The sequence below is a fragment of the Leptonychotes weddellii genome, chromosome 10, assembly GCF_054177405.1.
Source record: "Leptonychotes weddellii isolate Sample4059 chromosome 10, ASM5417740v2, whole genome shotgun sequence".
Taxonomy (NCBI): Eukaryota; Metazoa; Chordata; class Mammalia; order Carnivora; family Phocidae; genus Leptonychotes; species Leptonychotes weddellii.
The window spans coordinates 21,325,460-21,338,458 of record NC_138378.1 but is presented as its reverse complement, the minus strand read 5'-3'; the positions used below and the strand labels follow the sequence as shown (position 1 = coordinate 21,338,458).

At 44.0% G+C, this 12,999-nt stretch overlaps 1 protein-coding gene across 5 annotated transcripts in view; it reads right to left on the bottom strand.

The window, feature by feature from the left end:
• The window catches only part of GSS (glutathione synthetase), a 27,732-nt gene that overhangs the window by 9,662 nt on the left and 5,071 nt on the right, over positions 1-12,999 (bottom strand). For 4 of the 5 annotated variants that reach the window (XR_014149108.1, XR_014149109.1, XM_081832932.1 and 1 more), the window contains 4 exons: positions 8,144-8,289; positions 5,671-5,746; positions 5,243-5,382; positions 4,226-4,342 (listed from right to left, as the gene is read on the bottom strand). Coding sequence is in view for 3 of the 5 variants with exons in the window: in XM_081832932.1 (XP_081689058.1) it covers positions 4,226-4,342; positions 5,243-5,382; positions 5,671-5,746; positions 8,144-8,289 (479 nt within the window). In the remaining 2 variants the exon portion in view is untranslated. The remainder of the gene's footprint in view (positions 1-4,225; positions 4,343-5,242; positions 5,383-5,670; positions 5,747-8,143; positions 8,290-12,999) is intronic. The other variant, XM_081832934.1, reaches the window with a different exon arrangement.

The window sequence follows — 12,999 nt, the reverse complement described above, 5'->3', positions numbered from 1 at the left end:
CCTCCTCCCTCTCATGCTCTCTGTCTCTCATTCTCTCTGTCTCAAATAAATAAATAAAATCTTTAAAAAAAAAGAAAAAGATTTTATTTATTTATTTGATAGAGAGAGACACAGTGAGAGAGGGAACACAAGCAGGGGGCATGGGAGAGGGAGAAGCAGGCTTCCCGCGGATCAGGGAGCCCAATGTGGGGCTCGATCCCAGGACCCCAGAATCATGACCTGAGCCGAAGGCAGACGCTTAACGACTGAGCCACCCAGGAGCCCCTAGCCACATACTTCTTAAAGAAGCAGGAGCTCAAGGACTCAGGGAGAAGCTAAAGCCAGAGAACTGTCTGGCTACCAATCAGGCTCTTTTTAGTTATCAAAGACAGGTCCAGTCTCCCACCAGATGATCTCGAGGGACAATACTCAGCAGTAAACAGAGTATCAAACTCCATTTTGCTGGGACTCTTGGATGGCTAGATTTTGGCCTAGCAATCTAAGCATGGATTCCTTCCTCCTGTACTTGGCCACTGGTCTGTTTGTCTCTGCTTTTCTCTACCTCAACTGAGCCTCCTGGACTACATTTTGCATGACTCCTTTCCACTTAGCTGAAATACAGGTCCTAGTATGCCTCCACTCCTAGCTTGCCTGAAACCTCTTAAGGTCAGACATGACATTGAGCTGAATCTTGGCTTTGAGTTGGGTATCTGAGAGACAAGCTAGAAATGGTGCTCTCATATGCCATCCTCTCTTGAGAGAGTCCCAAGGGCCAGTGGCCTTGCTTTTCATATTGTAGCCTGATTTGCTCTGCTCATGGGTGGGAAGGTGGCACCTGGCCCAGGCTGGCCTACCTCCAAGAAGAAGCGGAGGAGGGAGGCTGTAGGCTGTAGGTTAAAGTGGAACTGCATTTCCTGGTTAAGTCAGCCTGCCCTCTGCCAAATAAATAACCACAGCCAGACTCAGAAAACAGTCTACCTCCTCCTGCCTTCAGTTCTGAACAGTCTTTTGGGAGCAGGGCTAGGAAAGTTGTCAGCTAAGGAAGGTAAAGTGGCAATAGTGTGCTGGCTGGCAGTGAGGACTCCTGATCATAGCTCCAACATTTTATACCAAGATTCCTCCTTTCTTATCCCTACTCATTCTAACCACAGGCACTAATATTTTGGAAGATTTTGAATAAATGTCTAAATAGGAATCATAAATCATATCCAGGCTTCTTTAAAAAAATTCTCAAAAATTACGGGATAACTGATGAAAATTCACCTGCTCTATAAATGTTTGAGCCTCAGTTTTTCAATCTATACTATGGGACCATTCCTCTTGGAGGCAGAACAGTGTAGTCAAGAGAAAGCAGGCCTTAGAGGCAGACAGACATGAATTCTAAGCTTACTAGCTGTGTGACTTTCCACCTCTCTGAGCCCTCAGTTTGCTTTTCTATAAAATGAAACTAGTACTGCTTAGATGGTAGCTGCTATTATTATTATTATTACTAGTACTACTATTGGAAGTACCCTGTAATAATCCTCACCATGTTTTTTTTTTGTTTTTTTTTTTTATAATTTCTGAGTCTTTCAAGTTTGTATTTAAATTCCAGTTAGTTAACATATAGTGTAACATTAGTTTCAGGTATAGAATCTAGTGATTCATCAACACCCAGTGCTCATCACAACAAGTGCCCCCCTTAATACCCATCACTCATTTAACCCATCCCCCTGCCCACCTCCCCTTCAGTAACCCTCAGTTTGTTCTCTGTAGTTAAAAGTATGTTTTCTGGTTTGCCTCTCTTTTCTTTCCCCCACCATGTTCATCTGTTTTGTTTCTTAAATTCCACATATGAGTGAAATCATATGGTATTTGTCTTTCTCTGATTGACTTATTTCGCTTAGCATAATACATGATAGCTTCATCCACGTCATTGCAAACGGCAAGATTTCATTCTTTATTCATTCATCAGTTGACGAACATTTGGGCCCTTTCCATAATTTGGCTATTGTTGATAATGCTACTATAAACATTGGAGTGCATGTATCACTTCAAATCTGTATTTTTGTATCCTTTGTGTAAATATCTAGTAGTGCAATTGCTGGATCACAGGGTGTTTCTATTTTTAACTTTTGGAGAAACCTCCGTACCATTTTCCAGAGTGGCTGCACCAGTTTGCATTCCTACCAATAGTGCAAGAGGATTCCCCTTTCTCTGCATCCTCGCCAACACCTGTTGTTTCCTGGGTTGTTAATTTTAGCCATTCTGACAGGTGTGAGTGGATATCTCATTATAGTTCGATTTGTATTTCTTTGATGATGAGTGATGTTGAGCATCCTTTCATGTGTCTGTTAGCCATCTGAATGTGTTCTTTGGAAAAATGTCTATTCACATCTTCTGCCCATTTTAACTGGATTATTTGTTTTTTGGGTGTTGAGTTGTGTAAGTTCTTTATATATTTTGGATACTAACCCTTTATCAGATATGTTATTTGCAAGTATCTTCCCCCATTCCAAAGGGGGCCTTTTAGTTTTGTTGATCACTTCCTTTGCTTCCAAGCTTTTTATCTTGATGAAGCCCCAATAGTTCATTTTTGCTTTTGTTTCCCTTGCCTCTGGCAACGTGTCTAGTAAGATGTTGCTACAGCCGAGGTCAAAGAGGTTGCTGCCTGTGTTCTCCTCTAGGATTTTGATGGTTTCCTGATTCACATTTAAGCCTTTCAGCCATTTTGAGTTTATTTTTGTGTATGGTGTAAGAAAGTGGTCCAGTTTCATTCTTTTGCATGTGGCCGTTCAATTTTCCCAATACCATTTATTGAAGAGACTTTTCCATTTCTCACCAAGTTTTTTTAAAGCATTTTTCAAAGCCATGATTTCATTTAATTCTCCCACCCTCTTAGGTATTGTTATTATCATCCCCATTTTACAAATGAGGAAACTGCTGCTCGGAGAAAAGAATGGACTTAGCGAAGGTCACACGCTGGGTCAGCAGGAGTGACCATCTGACTTTCAAAATGAGAGAGGCCAGTCCCGGCTCAGGCGCCCACAGCTCCTATGCACCAGAGTCTGGTTCTGGGCACATGAGTCTTTGCGCGTCATTCACAGCCTGGTTGGAGAAACCCTCTGCAGCATTTGTCCATCAGCAGTTCCCCGGCTGACCCCTTCCTGGCTTCTGTCTCCTAAAATACAACTTAGCCAAGAGTTCTACTTGACAAAGTATTCATCTGATGCCTTCTAAATACTCAGAGTCCAAGGTGTCTTGAGTCTTAGTAAGGCTTAGCAAGCCCAGAGAGGCTCTCTTGGAGGCAATAAAGTGATTAAAAATGCAGACTCTAGAGGCAGTGGAGTCTGGGCTCTACCACCAACTCGCCATTTGACCTTGAACAATTCACTTCACTTCTCTGAACCCCAGTCTCCTCATCTGTAAAATGGGGGGGGATGGGTGGTATCTATCTCAATAGTGTTTGATAGGAGGACCTAATGAGACCGTCCATGTAAAGGCTTAGCACAAAGTGTGGCACTAGGAAGTGCTCATTAAGGGTTAACCACTAAAGCTATGTAAACATTGCAATAACTGTTGGTACAGTGGCCCCTCATTTATCCAGAAGTCACTTACCTGGCATCCTTATATATCTGGAACATGGTTGAGAAATAGGAAGGAAGCAAAAAATGCCTCTCAACAGTTAAAACAGACACTACAAAATCCCTAAATCAAAGCTTATGCATTTGCTCATCAAAGAGGCTGTCACACTCATTAGACACTACATAACAACCCAGACCACTTGCTTTCCCAAACCCCAGCAAATCAGAAAGGAGGTCCGGGGACGGGAAGCACACTGACAGCAGTATGAAGTAAGAGCTGATAGTAGAGAAACAGAAAAACTGTGAAGAAAAGGAACAGGAGCATAAAGCCTAACAGCTGGGGCGATCAGCGCAGGCAAACAGCCTCCCACACCTCTCTACGTCTAGGGAGCGCCTCTGCCTTATGTTGCATCAAGATGCAATTATTGACAGATAATGCAGTCACTGACAGATAATGATGACCTCTAGCCAACAAGAAAAGATTAAATTGTAAGTCTGCACCTCTTATTTAAGAAGAAAGCCCAAAAACTCCATTAAAACAATTTTGGCACTTAAAGGCGTAAGCTTCCATTTCCCGAAAAAAATCCCGCATTTCCTAATGATGTCAGGCAAAGAAGCAGTTGCTATAGCCATGAATGCTGAATCTACAGCAGGATTCTGCTGCCACTTTTTCTCCCCCTTACTTGGCTGAGCCATAGAGCTCCCAGGCTTTGGCGATCCCCAGGGCCAGTCCCTTGCTGGGATTATTGGAGAGGATCTTGGCAGCTTCTTTGGTCTTACTCAGGACATTGAAAACATGTCTGTTGGAAGAGAGATGTTTGTTCAGTAATTGGATGGATCTGGAAGACCCCTCTGCTTGTGACTCACAGACACTTACAGGAACATCACTTTGAGAATTAGCCGAACACTAAAAAGCATCTTATCATCGTGCTCCTGTAGGATCCACCTCAGGCTAGAATATACTGGGCCGCCCACACCCTGGCCCCGTGTCCGTGCCCAGAGCCCTGAGACCCTGTGTTCCTACTCTATACCAGCCTCCCATTGGGCTGGGACGCCTTTCCCTGAGCCCCAGGTGCCTGCTATCTGGAATCCTGCTGCAGACCATCTGGAATCACAGCCACACGGAACATCACTGCTGGCTAGACGTGGCTGCTACGAGGGTCCAGCCTTCCAATGCGAAGTCACTCATCCCTCTCTGCCACGGATTCTGAACTCTTTTCAGGCCTTCAAACTCTTTCTCACCTCAGATACTGTTTCCTCAGCCTGGAATACTAACTTGTACAATGAGGGGGCGGGACTAGATGAACCACGAGGTCCCTTCTCTCCTTGACATACTAAGACCTAATTACAGGGCACCTGGGTGGCTCAGTTGGTTAAGCGACTGCCTTCAGCTCAGGTCGTGATCCTGGAGTCCCAGGATTGAGTCCCACATCGGGCTCCCCGCTCAGTGGGGAGTCTGCTTCTCCCTCTGACCCTCTCCCCTCTCATGCTCTCTCACTCTCTCTCTCTCAAATAAATAAATAAAATCTTTAAAAAAAAAAAAAGACCTAATTACAAGTGGAAACTGCTGTGAGGGGAAATGCATGACCCAGGTCACCGGAAGGCACAGTCAGAATTGGAGATCCCTGCCCCTACCTGTAATTGTAGGCCTACCAGGCTTTTACCCCACTAGTGTGCCCAGTGTTGCCCAAAGGACCCACCGGTGCACAGCTGGGGTGCGGGAGGCCAGGCCCCCAAAGCTGGCAGAGATGGTGTTGATTTCAATCTGTTTCAGGGCTGTGGAGCCATCTGCATTGCGCTGGAACATGTAGTCTGAGCGATTCAGGCCCAGGAACACAGTCTGTGGGGAAAACTGAAGGCTGAGTACATTTGCCCAGGGGCTGACTGAGGGCCTAGCTATGGAACAGACAGGTAACATGAATTCTACAAAGAGATCAGAGTTGCTGGCTAATGCTCCAAAACCCAGTGGAATCATTCTTTTGGTCATCCCCGGGTTGGTCACTGATGTATAAACCCAGTGGGGACCAAAGAGAGGCAGATTCCCCTGAGTTCAGGCTATGGGCCAAATTCTTCTGGTCAAAAAAGGGAGGGACAGGTCCTGCACTGGGGTGGAGTGGGGAATGGTTACCTGGGCAATGCCCTCTTTCAGGACTTGCTTGTGGATGTCAAAGAGACGAGCGGTGAAGTTGTCCCTCTTGATGGTGCTGGAGGAGGAAATAGAGCATTTTCTAGGCTATACGGGACCTTAAAGGTCAAGTTCCACCCTTGTCCATTGCCTCCTGAATCCCTGGGTCTACTGACCGAAACTTGAATACCCACATCAACCTGGTAGAGAATAGTGGTTTAGTACCCAGCTCTAGAGCCAGATCAGCTGGGTTCAAATCCCAGCTCTACCACTCACTACTAGGCAACCTTAGAGAATTATTTCACCTCTCTGTCTCAGTTTGCTCATCTGTAAAAGATGAAAATGAAAGATGAAGAGGAAAATAATTATAGAGTTGTGGTGAAGGGTAAGTGAGATATTACATGTACAGAACTGAGCCTAGTGTCTGGCCTCGAGAGAAATTAAGAAATAGCATGTGATAGAAACATTCCATCTTTGACTAGCTCAGATGATTGGTTAGGCTTCTGGTCGACCCAACATTAAGTCTCCATAGCTTCTCCTACCCTCTGGGACCTCCAAGGACAAGTCTTCTCCACCTCTTACACGGCAACTCTCAGAAATTAAAAGACAGCAGTTATGCCCTGTGCCCCAAAGATTCTTCTGACACATGCTAAATATCCTATTTTTTTTCTTCAGCCAGTCCTCATATGACGGGACTTCCTCAGGGCAGCCTTTCCTATCTGGATCAGATCCTCCTGCTATATGCTCTCAGAGCACTGTGGATCTCTGCTTTACAGCACAGATTACAGTTGCAATTTTTCATTTGATTTCTATAATGACTAGTGTCACTGCTCCTATTTGACTATAAACTGCCCTGCAGTTCCTCTGTTCCCCAGCCAGCTCTCTCATGGGACCTTAACAGCCCTTGGTGAGGACAGCCCCCAACTGGGGGAAAGTTAAGACACATTTTCCCTTTTCTGAAGAGGTGCTCCCCTTCAAGCTTGGACCCTATGCCGTTATTCTAGCACATGTGATCCTGGGGCTCTATTCCCTTACAAACTAGGGTTTGTGTGTATTTTAGAGGACAGAGAAACGGGGAATGCAGGGTTGCAGAGATGGACTGCAGGGAAGGTCTCCACATAACTGCATCTTTAGGGCACAGGTCATAAATCAGGCTGCTCATAAGTCCCACAATCCAGAATCACAGGTACAAAAGCCAGGCCCACCCTGAAAAAGATCTGGGGGGGGAAGGTGGTAGGGTTTATACATTCATAACTCATTGGGTTGTTGTTTTTTTTTTTTAACTCATTGGGTTTTTAGCTCCAAGTCAACGGTTTCCAAACCTTTTACCACTAAGATCCCTTCTCATGTTCACCCTCACACCAATGGGCACCTTTTTTCCCCCTTTCTTTTAGAGAGAGAGAGCGCGAGCAGGGGGTGAGTTGCAAAGGGAGAAGGAGAGAGAGACTCTTAAGCAGACGCCACACTCACTGTGGAGCCCAACTCGGGGCTTGATCTCACAACGCTGAGCCGAAATCAAGAGTCGGATGCTCCACTGACTGAGCCACCCAGGTGCCCCCAGTGTGCACATTTTTAAAAGATTTTGTCTCTGGGGTACCTGGCTGGCTCAGTCAGTGGAGCATACAACTCTTGGTCTCAGGGTTGTGAGTTTGAGCCCCACACTGGATATAGAGATTACTTAAAACTAGAATCTTAAAAAAAAAGATCTGTAACAAAATAATTGTTTTCTTTTGGAAAATTAATCAGACATGCAAGTATGTATGTCTAGTCTCTTTCTCTACATATATATATATACATACATGTACACAAATACATATATTTATATATATTTAATTCTAAAATAAAGAATTTAATTTTAAAGAAATTTCCCTTGCCTCTGGGTCTGAAGAGAAAAAAAGGATCAAGGGAGAAGAGACAGAGAGGAGTGGATGGGGTGAGCCATTTCAGGGGTTCTATATCCTTGTACCCTGGGTGTGGCCCAGTCTATACCCCATCTCATCCAGAGATAAGGGGCCTGAGGTAACAAGAAAGAGTCAATGCCTAGGAAAAGAAGAAATCTGACTTTAAACCCAATAATCTTCTCTGTCCTTTGTTTTCTCTAAAACTATACTGACCTTCCCTAATTCCAAATAGAAATCTCAGTCTTCGAAGCAGGGGGCCATGGATCAGAGAATCACAGAATGCCGGTGTTGGAAAGGATCTTAGATGCAGGCCAATCTCACCACTTTACAGATGAAGAAACTGAGGCCCAGAGAAAGAAAGGGAACCTTCTTGAGGCCATATAAATAAGTGAGGATTAGAGCCAGGATTAGAAGCCAGAGCTCCTGACTTCTATTCTACTACTTTTTGTTCTTCTGGGAGGTACCTGTCCCCCACCCAACCAAGTCAGCTGCCAGAGCAACATCTCATGGCTCCCCAGTCTTCCAGTCCCTTGGTTCCTGCAGTTCCCAGCCCCTAATGCCCCACAACCCAGTACCTGGAGAGCGTCTGCTCCAGAAAGGCGGCATTCTGGCTGACAGCATCCACCAGCATGTTGAAGTCCATCTGCACAGCATAGGCCTGCTCCAGCAGGGCACTGGGGACCAGTGAGGGGAAGAGCGTGAATGGGGCATAGCTTACCACCTGATCGAGGAGAAAGAGTGGGCAGGGGTAGAACTCCCGTGAATGGGTTGTCTTCCTGCAAACACAACCCCATGGAAAGCATGGCCAACATTTACTGAGGACACACAAACTGCAAAATAGTGGTTCCCTCTGGGAAGGGAGGAAGCGAACAGGATGATGAAGGGGTATAAAGGGAAGTTTCAGACTCTGTAATATTCCATCTCTTTACATTAAAAAAGAATTAGAAGCAAAACAGCCAAAAGCAAAGACAAAAAATAAATAAGAAATCACTGAGCACTTACAGTATGCAAGGCACTGTTTTAAATACCTTACATGGCTGCATCATTTATCTCTGTGAGGCAGACTTTATTACTATCTATTCTTAATAAATAGATAAGGGACTTGAGATTCAGAGAGATTACGTAACATATCCAAAATTATATAATGTGCCATGTGTTACATGGCACTGGGATTTGACCCAAGGTGGTTGATAAACAACACACACATACACACACAGCTCCTAGCCAGCTGATGATCTAAACACAAGACCCTCTGCATGCCAGGAGCTCACATCTCAGTCCTCTTGCCTTCTGGCTGGGGGAGAGGGACAGTCTTGCTGTAAGAGCTGCCGCAGAAGTGAATTCTGGCCCCCAGAACAGAAGTTAGGAGTGGTTTCCCCTCAGTATTGGAGACGGTGACTCAGGTTGCCAGGCCTAGAGTTAAGCTTGGACTTTGGCAGAACTGGGAAACCCCTCTGCCATCTGGAACACTATTTCTAGAAAGGGAGAATGCCTTCTGAGATTCACAACAACAAATGAACTAGAATTTGGGTAAGAGATGATAAGATGACCTTATGACTTATTTTATGAGGCATTCCTGAGTTTAACCTCTGAGTTAATATCCGTTTGCCATTATGGTTGTACGAGTTTATGGCATTAGAACTTGGCATTATATATTTATTTAAAAATATTATTTTGAACAGATAATATAAACACATGATACAAAATTCAAAAGAGACAGAAGGATACATAGTGAAAAGTATGTCTCACTCCCACTCTGGCCCCAGTGACTCAGTTCTCCCCAGAGGCAAATGGCATACTAGAGTCTCACATGTCCTTTAGACTCTATGCATACATACATATTTTCTCTTTTTCTATACACACAGAAGCACGATACATATATTGTTCTGTCCTTTGCTTTATAAATATTTCAGAGTCATTTCCATATATGTTCAAATAAAGAACTCTCATTCTTTTTAATGGCCGCACAGTATTCCATTCTTTGGATAGAAAATAATTTATTGAATCTAGCTTTCTATTATGAACATTTAGGTGGTTTCCTTCCCCCACCCCTTTATAATCAATGCTTCAATCAATATCCTAGAATATACATTCTAGCTACTTTGTGTGTGAGAAAGTCCATAAACTGTAAATTTAAAAAGTGGAAATATCAGGTAATGAGGATAAATCCATTTAAAATTTTGATAGATAATACCCAAACTGCCCTCTTCAGAATTTCAGAAGACAAACTCAGGTAATATCCTGAGTGCATGCGTAATGACTATAGGGTGTTTCCTTGACTTTATTTATTTTTTAAAGATTTATTTATTTATTTGACAGAGAGAGACACAGTGAGAGAGGGAACACAAGCAGGGGGAGCTGGAGAGGGAGAAGCAGGCCTCCCGCCGAGCAGGGAGCCCGATGAGGGGCTCGATTCCAGGACCCTGGGATCATGACCTGAGCCGAAGGCAGACACTTAACGACTGAGCCACCCAGGTGCCCGACTTTATTTTTTAAAAAGATTTTATTTTATTTATTTATTTGAGAGAGAGAGAGTGTGAGCGGGCTGGAAGGGCAGAGGGAAGAGAAGCAGACTCCCCGCTGAACAGGGAGCCCAACATGGGGCTTGATCCCAGAACCCAGAGATCATGACCTGAGTCAAAGGCAGGCACTCCGTTTCCTTGGCTTTAAAACTCAGAACTCTGCCTCTTCCAACAAGTCTCATTTGGCCTGAAAAACTCCCAAAGATTTTTTCTAATAAGAGTTCCCTCTGGGGTGCCTGGGTGGCTCAGTCAGGTTAAGTGTGCAACTCTTGGTTTGGGCTCAGGTCATAATCTCAGGGTTGTAAGATCAAGCCCCATGTCAGGCTCCATACGGGGCACGGAGCCTGCTTAAGATTCTCCCTCTCCCTCTGCCTCTCCCAGCTTATGCCCACACACATTCTTCCAAAAAAAAAAAAAAAAGACTTTCCTCTTCCTCTGTCCCCATGACTCATCATGCACGCTTGAATTTAGGATCAATAGTATACAGCTGTTTTCTGCTATGCATAGGCCAAAGGCTGAAACACAGTCTTTTCATTTTTTTATAGAGACACAGACACAGAGAAATAGTCTTCTACTATAAGAACAACTATAGCACATGCATGACAAGAAATACTCTGCTTCAGAATCAGAGAAACAAAGAGTGCTGGGAAGAAGAGCCCCCATCTCACCTAAGGGGCCAGAACTCCACGCTGGGTATCTAGGTTTTTGTTTTTTAATTTCATTATTAAAAAAAAAACACTGGCTCTAACTTTTTCACTCTGGTGAAAAAACTGTTAACAATGCTTGCCTCTAGGGAGGAAAACAGTGGCTGGAGGGAGGAGATTTACTCTACACTGAATACCTTTTAAATTTTGTACCCTGTTCATGTATTTTTTTTTATTTTAAATTTAAATTTTTTTAAAAAATTAACTCCCTAAAGCTGCAGGAGCCTACTATTTAGTCTGCACATGGCTAGTCTGTCCCCCCAACCTATAGGATAAAGTTCACATTCCTCTTCCACCCAGTATCAAAAGCCTCTAGGTTATCTGACTTTGGCCTGTCTTCTGCCCCACATTCAGGGGATAGAACATTGAGCATTTTTTGCCTTTTCCTAATTTGGGGCCTCTGCTATGCTGTTCTTTTTTTTTCCTTTTTAATGTTTTTATTTATTTTAAGTAGGCTTCATGCCAATATAGGGCTTGGACTCACGACCCTGAGATCAAGAGTCGCATGCCCTACTGACTGAGCCAGCCAGGCACACCTCTGCTATGCTGTTCTTTTCCCCTTTATTATTTTTTTAAAAGATTTTATTTATTTGAGAGAGAGAGAGAGAGTGCGCGAGCATGAGTGCCGGGGAGGGGCAGAGGGAGAGGTAGAGGGCAGGCTCTCCGCTGAGTAAGGAGCGTGATGCAGGGCTCGATCCCAGGACCCAAACCAACTGAGCCACCCAGGCGCCCCACTCCCATTTATTTTTTAAGATCTAGTTCAAATACAACTAATGAGTTGCTCCTTTTTCTAGATGTCCCATACAATTGCCTGAGAGAGGCAGTAAAGAATGGAAGCTCAGAACATGGGCTCAGGAGGCAAACTCTTTGGGTTTGAATTCTAGCTTTGCCAATTACACCACTATTCACATGACCTTGGGCCAGTTACTTAACCTCTCCGGGCCTTGGTTTCCTCACCTCTCATCTCATTTCTGTTGTGGTAAGACTTAAATGAGTTAGTGATTCCTAAGTGTTTAGAATAGTGCCTGGCACACAGTAAATACTCAATAAATGATAGCTAATATTGTGCAGCAGGCTATCTATGTTTTCTCATAGAACTCACATTACTTAATTTTGTTTTGTGGCACATTCTCCAACTAGACCATGCGCTTCAGAGGCCAGGGCCTCTGTGTTCTCAGTGCCTAAAATGGTCTGGCATAGAACAGGCACCTGGGAAAGATTTGGAATGAAATCTCTCTTTCACAGATATATACACACATACACACACTCACACACTTCCTGTCTTTTTTCTCTGAATTGGAACTCTCATTGAGGACTGTGCCTTTTCTAGACTCCATTAACTTCCAGAAAGACCAAGTACTGGACCTTCACATAACACCTACTGATTAATAGAACAAAAAAATCTTGGAAGGGTAAATGTTCAATCCTGGGTTCAGACAAGCAGTTCCCATAATGCAAGGTTCACAAACCAAGCAATTACATTCCCAAAGCCAGAGGCAGACCTTCCACAATATGAGCCTACCTTAGGTGACAGCCATTCTCATTCATTCAGGCCTCAGCAAATACTTACTGAGTCTGGACTCTCCAGCAGGCCCTTAACTAGGTTCTGGGCACACAGAGAAAAAAAAGAATGTGGCTTGGTAAAGAAAGATGGTGACAGCTCTCTGGTTACTAACATGGATTGTCACAGGGCATACTACTAAGTAAAAGGAAAAAAGCAAGGCACAAAAGGGCTTGTCTAGGACACTTCTTTGTGTAAAAAGTAGGAATGAGAAATATATACTTTTTTTGTTATGAGTAAACTATATGAAAGAATAAATAAGAACCTGCCTTCAGGTCATGAGAACAGATGGCTAGGGAATGTGGGAGGGAGGGTTAAACTGTAAATTCTGCCCTCTGAACCATGAAAATGTCTTACCTAGTCACAAAATAGACTTTTTTTTTTTTTTAAAGATTTTATTTATTTATTTGACAGAGAGAGAGATAGCGAGAGCAGGAACACAAGCGGGGGAGTGGGAGAGCGAGAAGCAGGCTTCCTGCCGAGCAGGGAGCCCGATGTGGGACTCGATCCCAGGACCCTGGGATCATGACCTGAGCCGAAGGCAGACGCTTAACGACTGAGCCACCCAGGCGCCCGACTTTTTTTTTTTTAAAGGATGAGACTTTTAAAAGATGTGGTTTGGACTCAGCAGTTCTACCTTTATG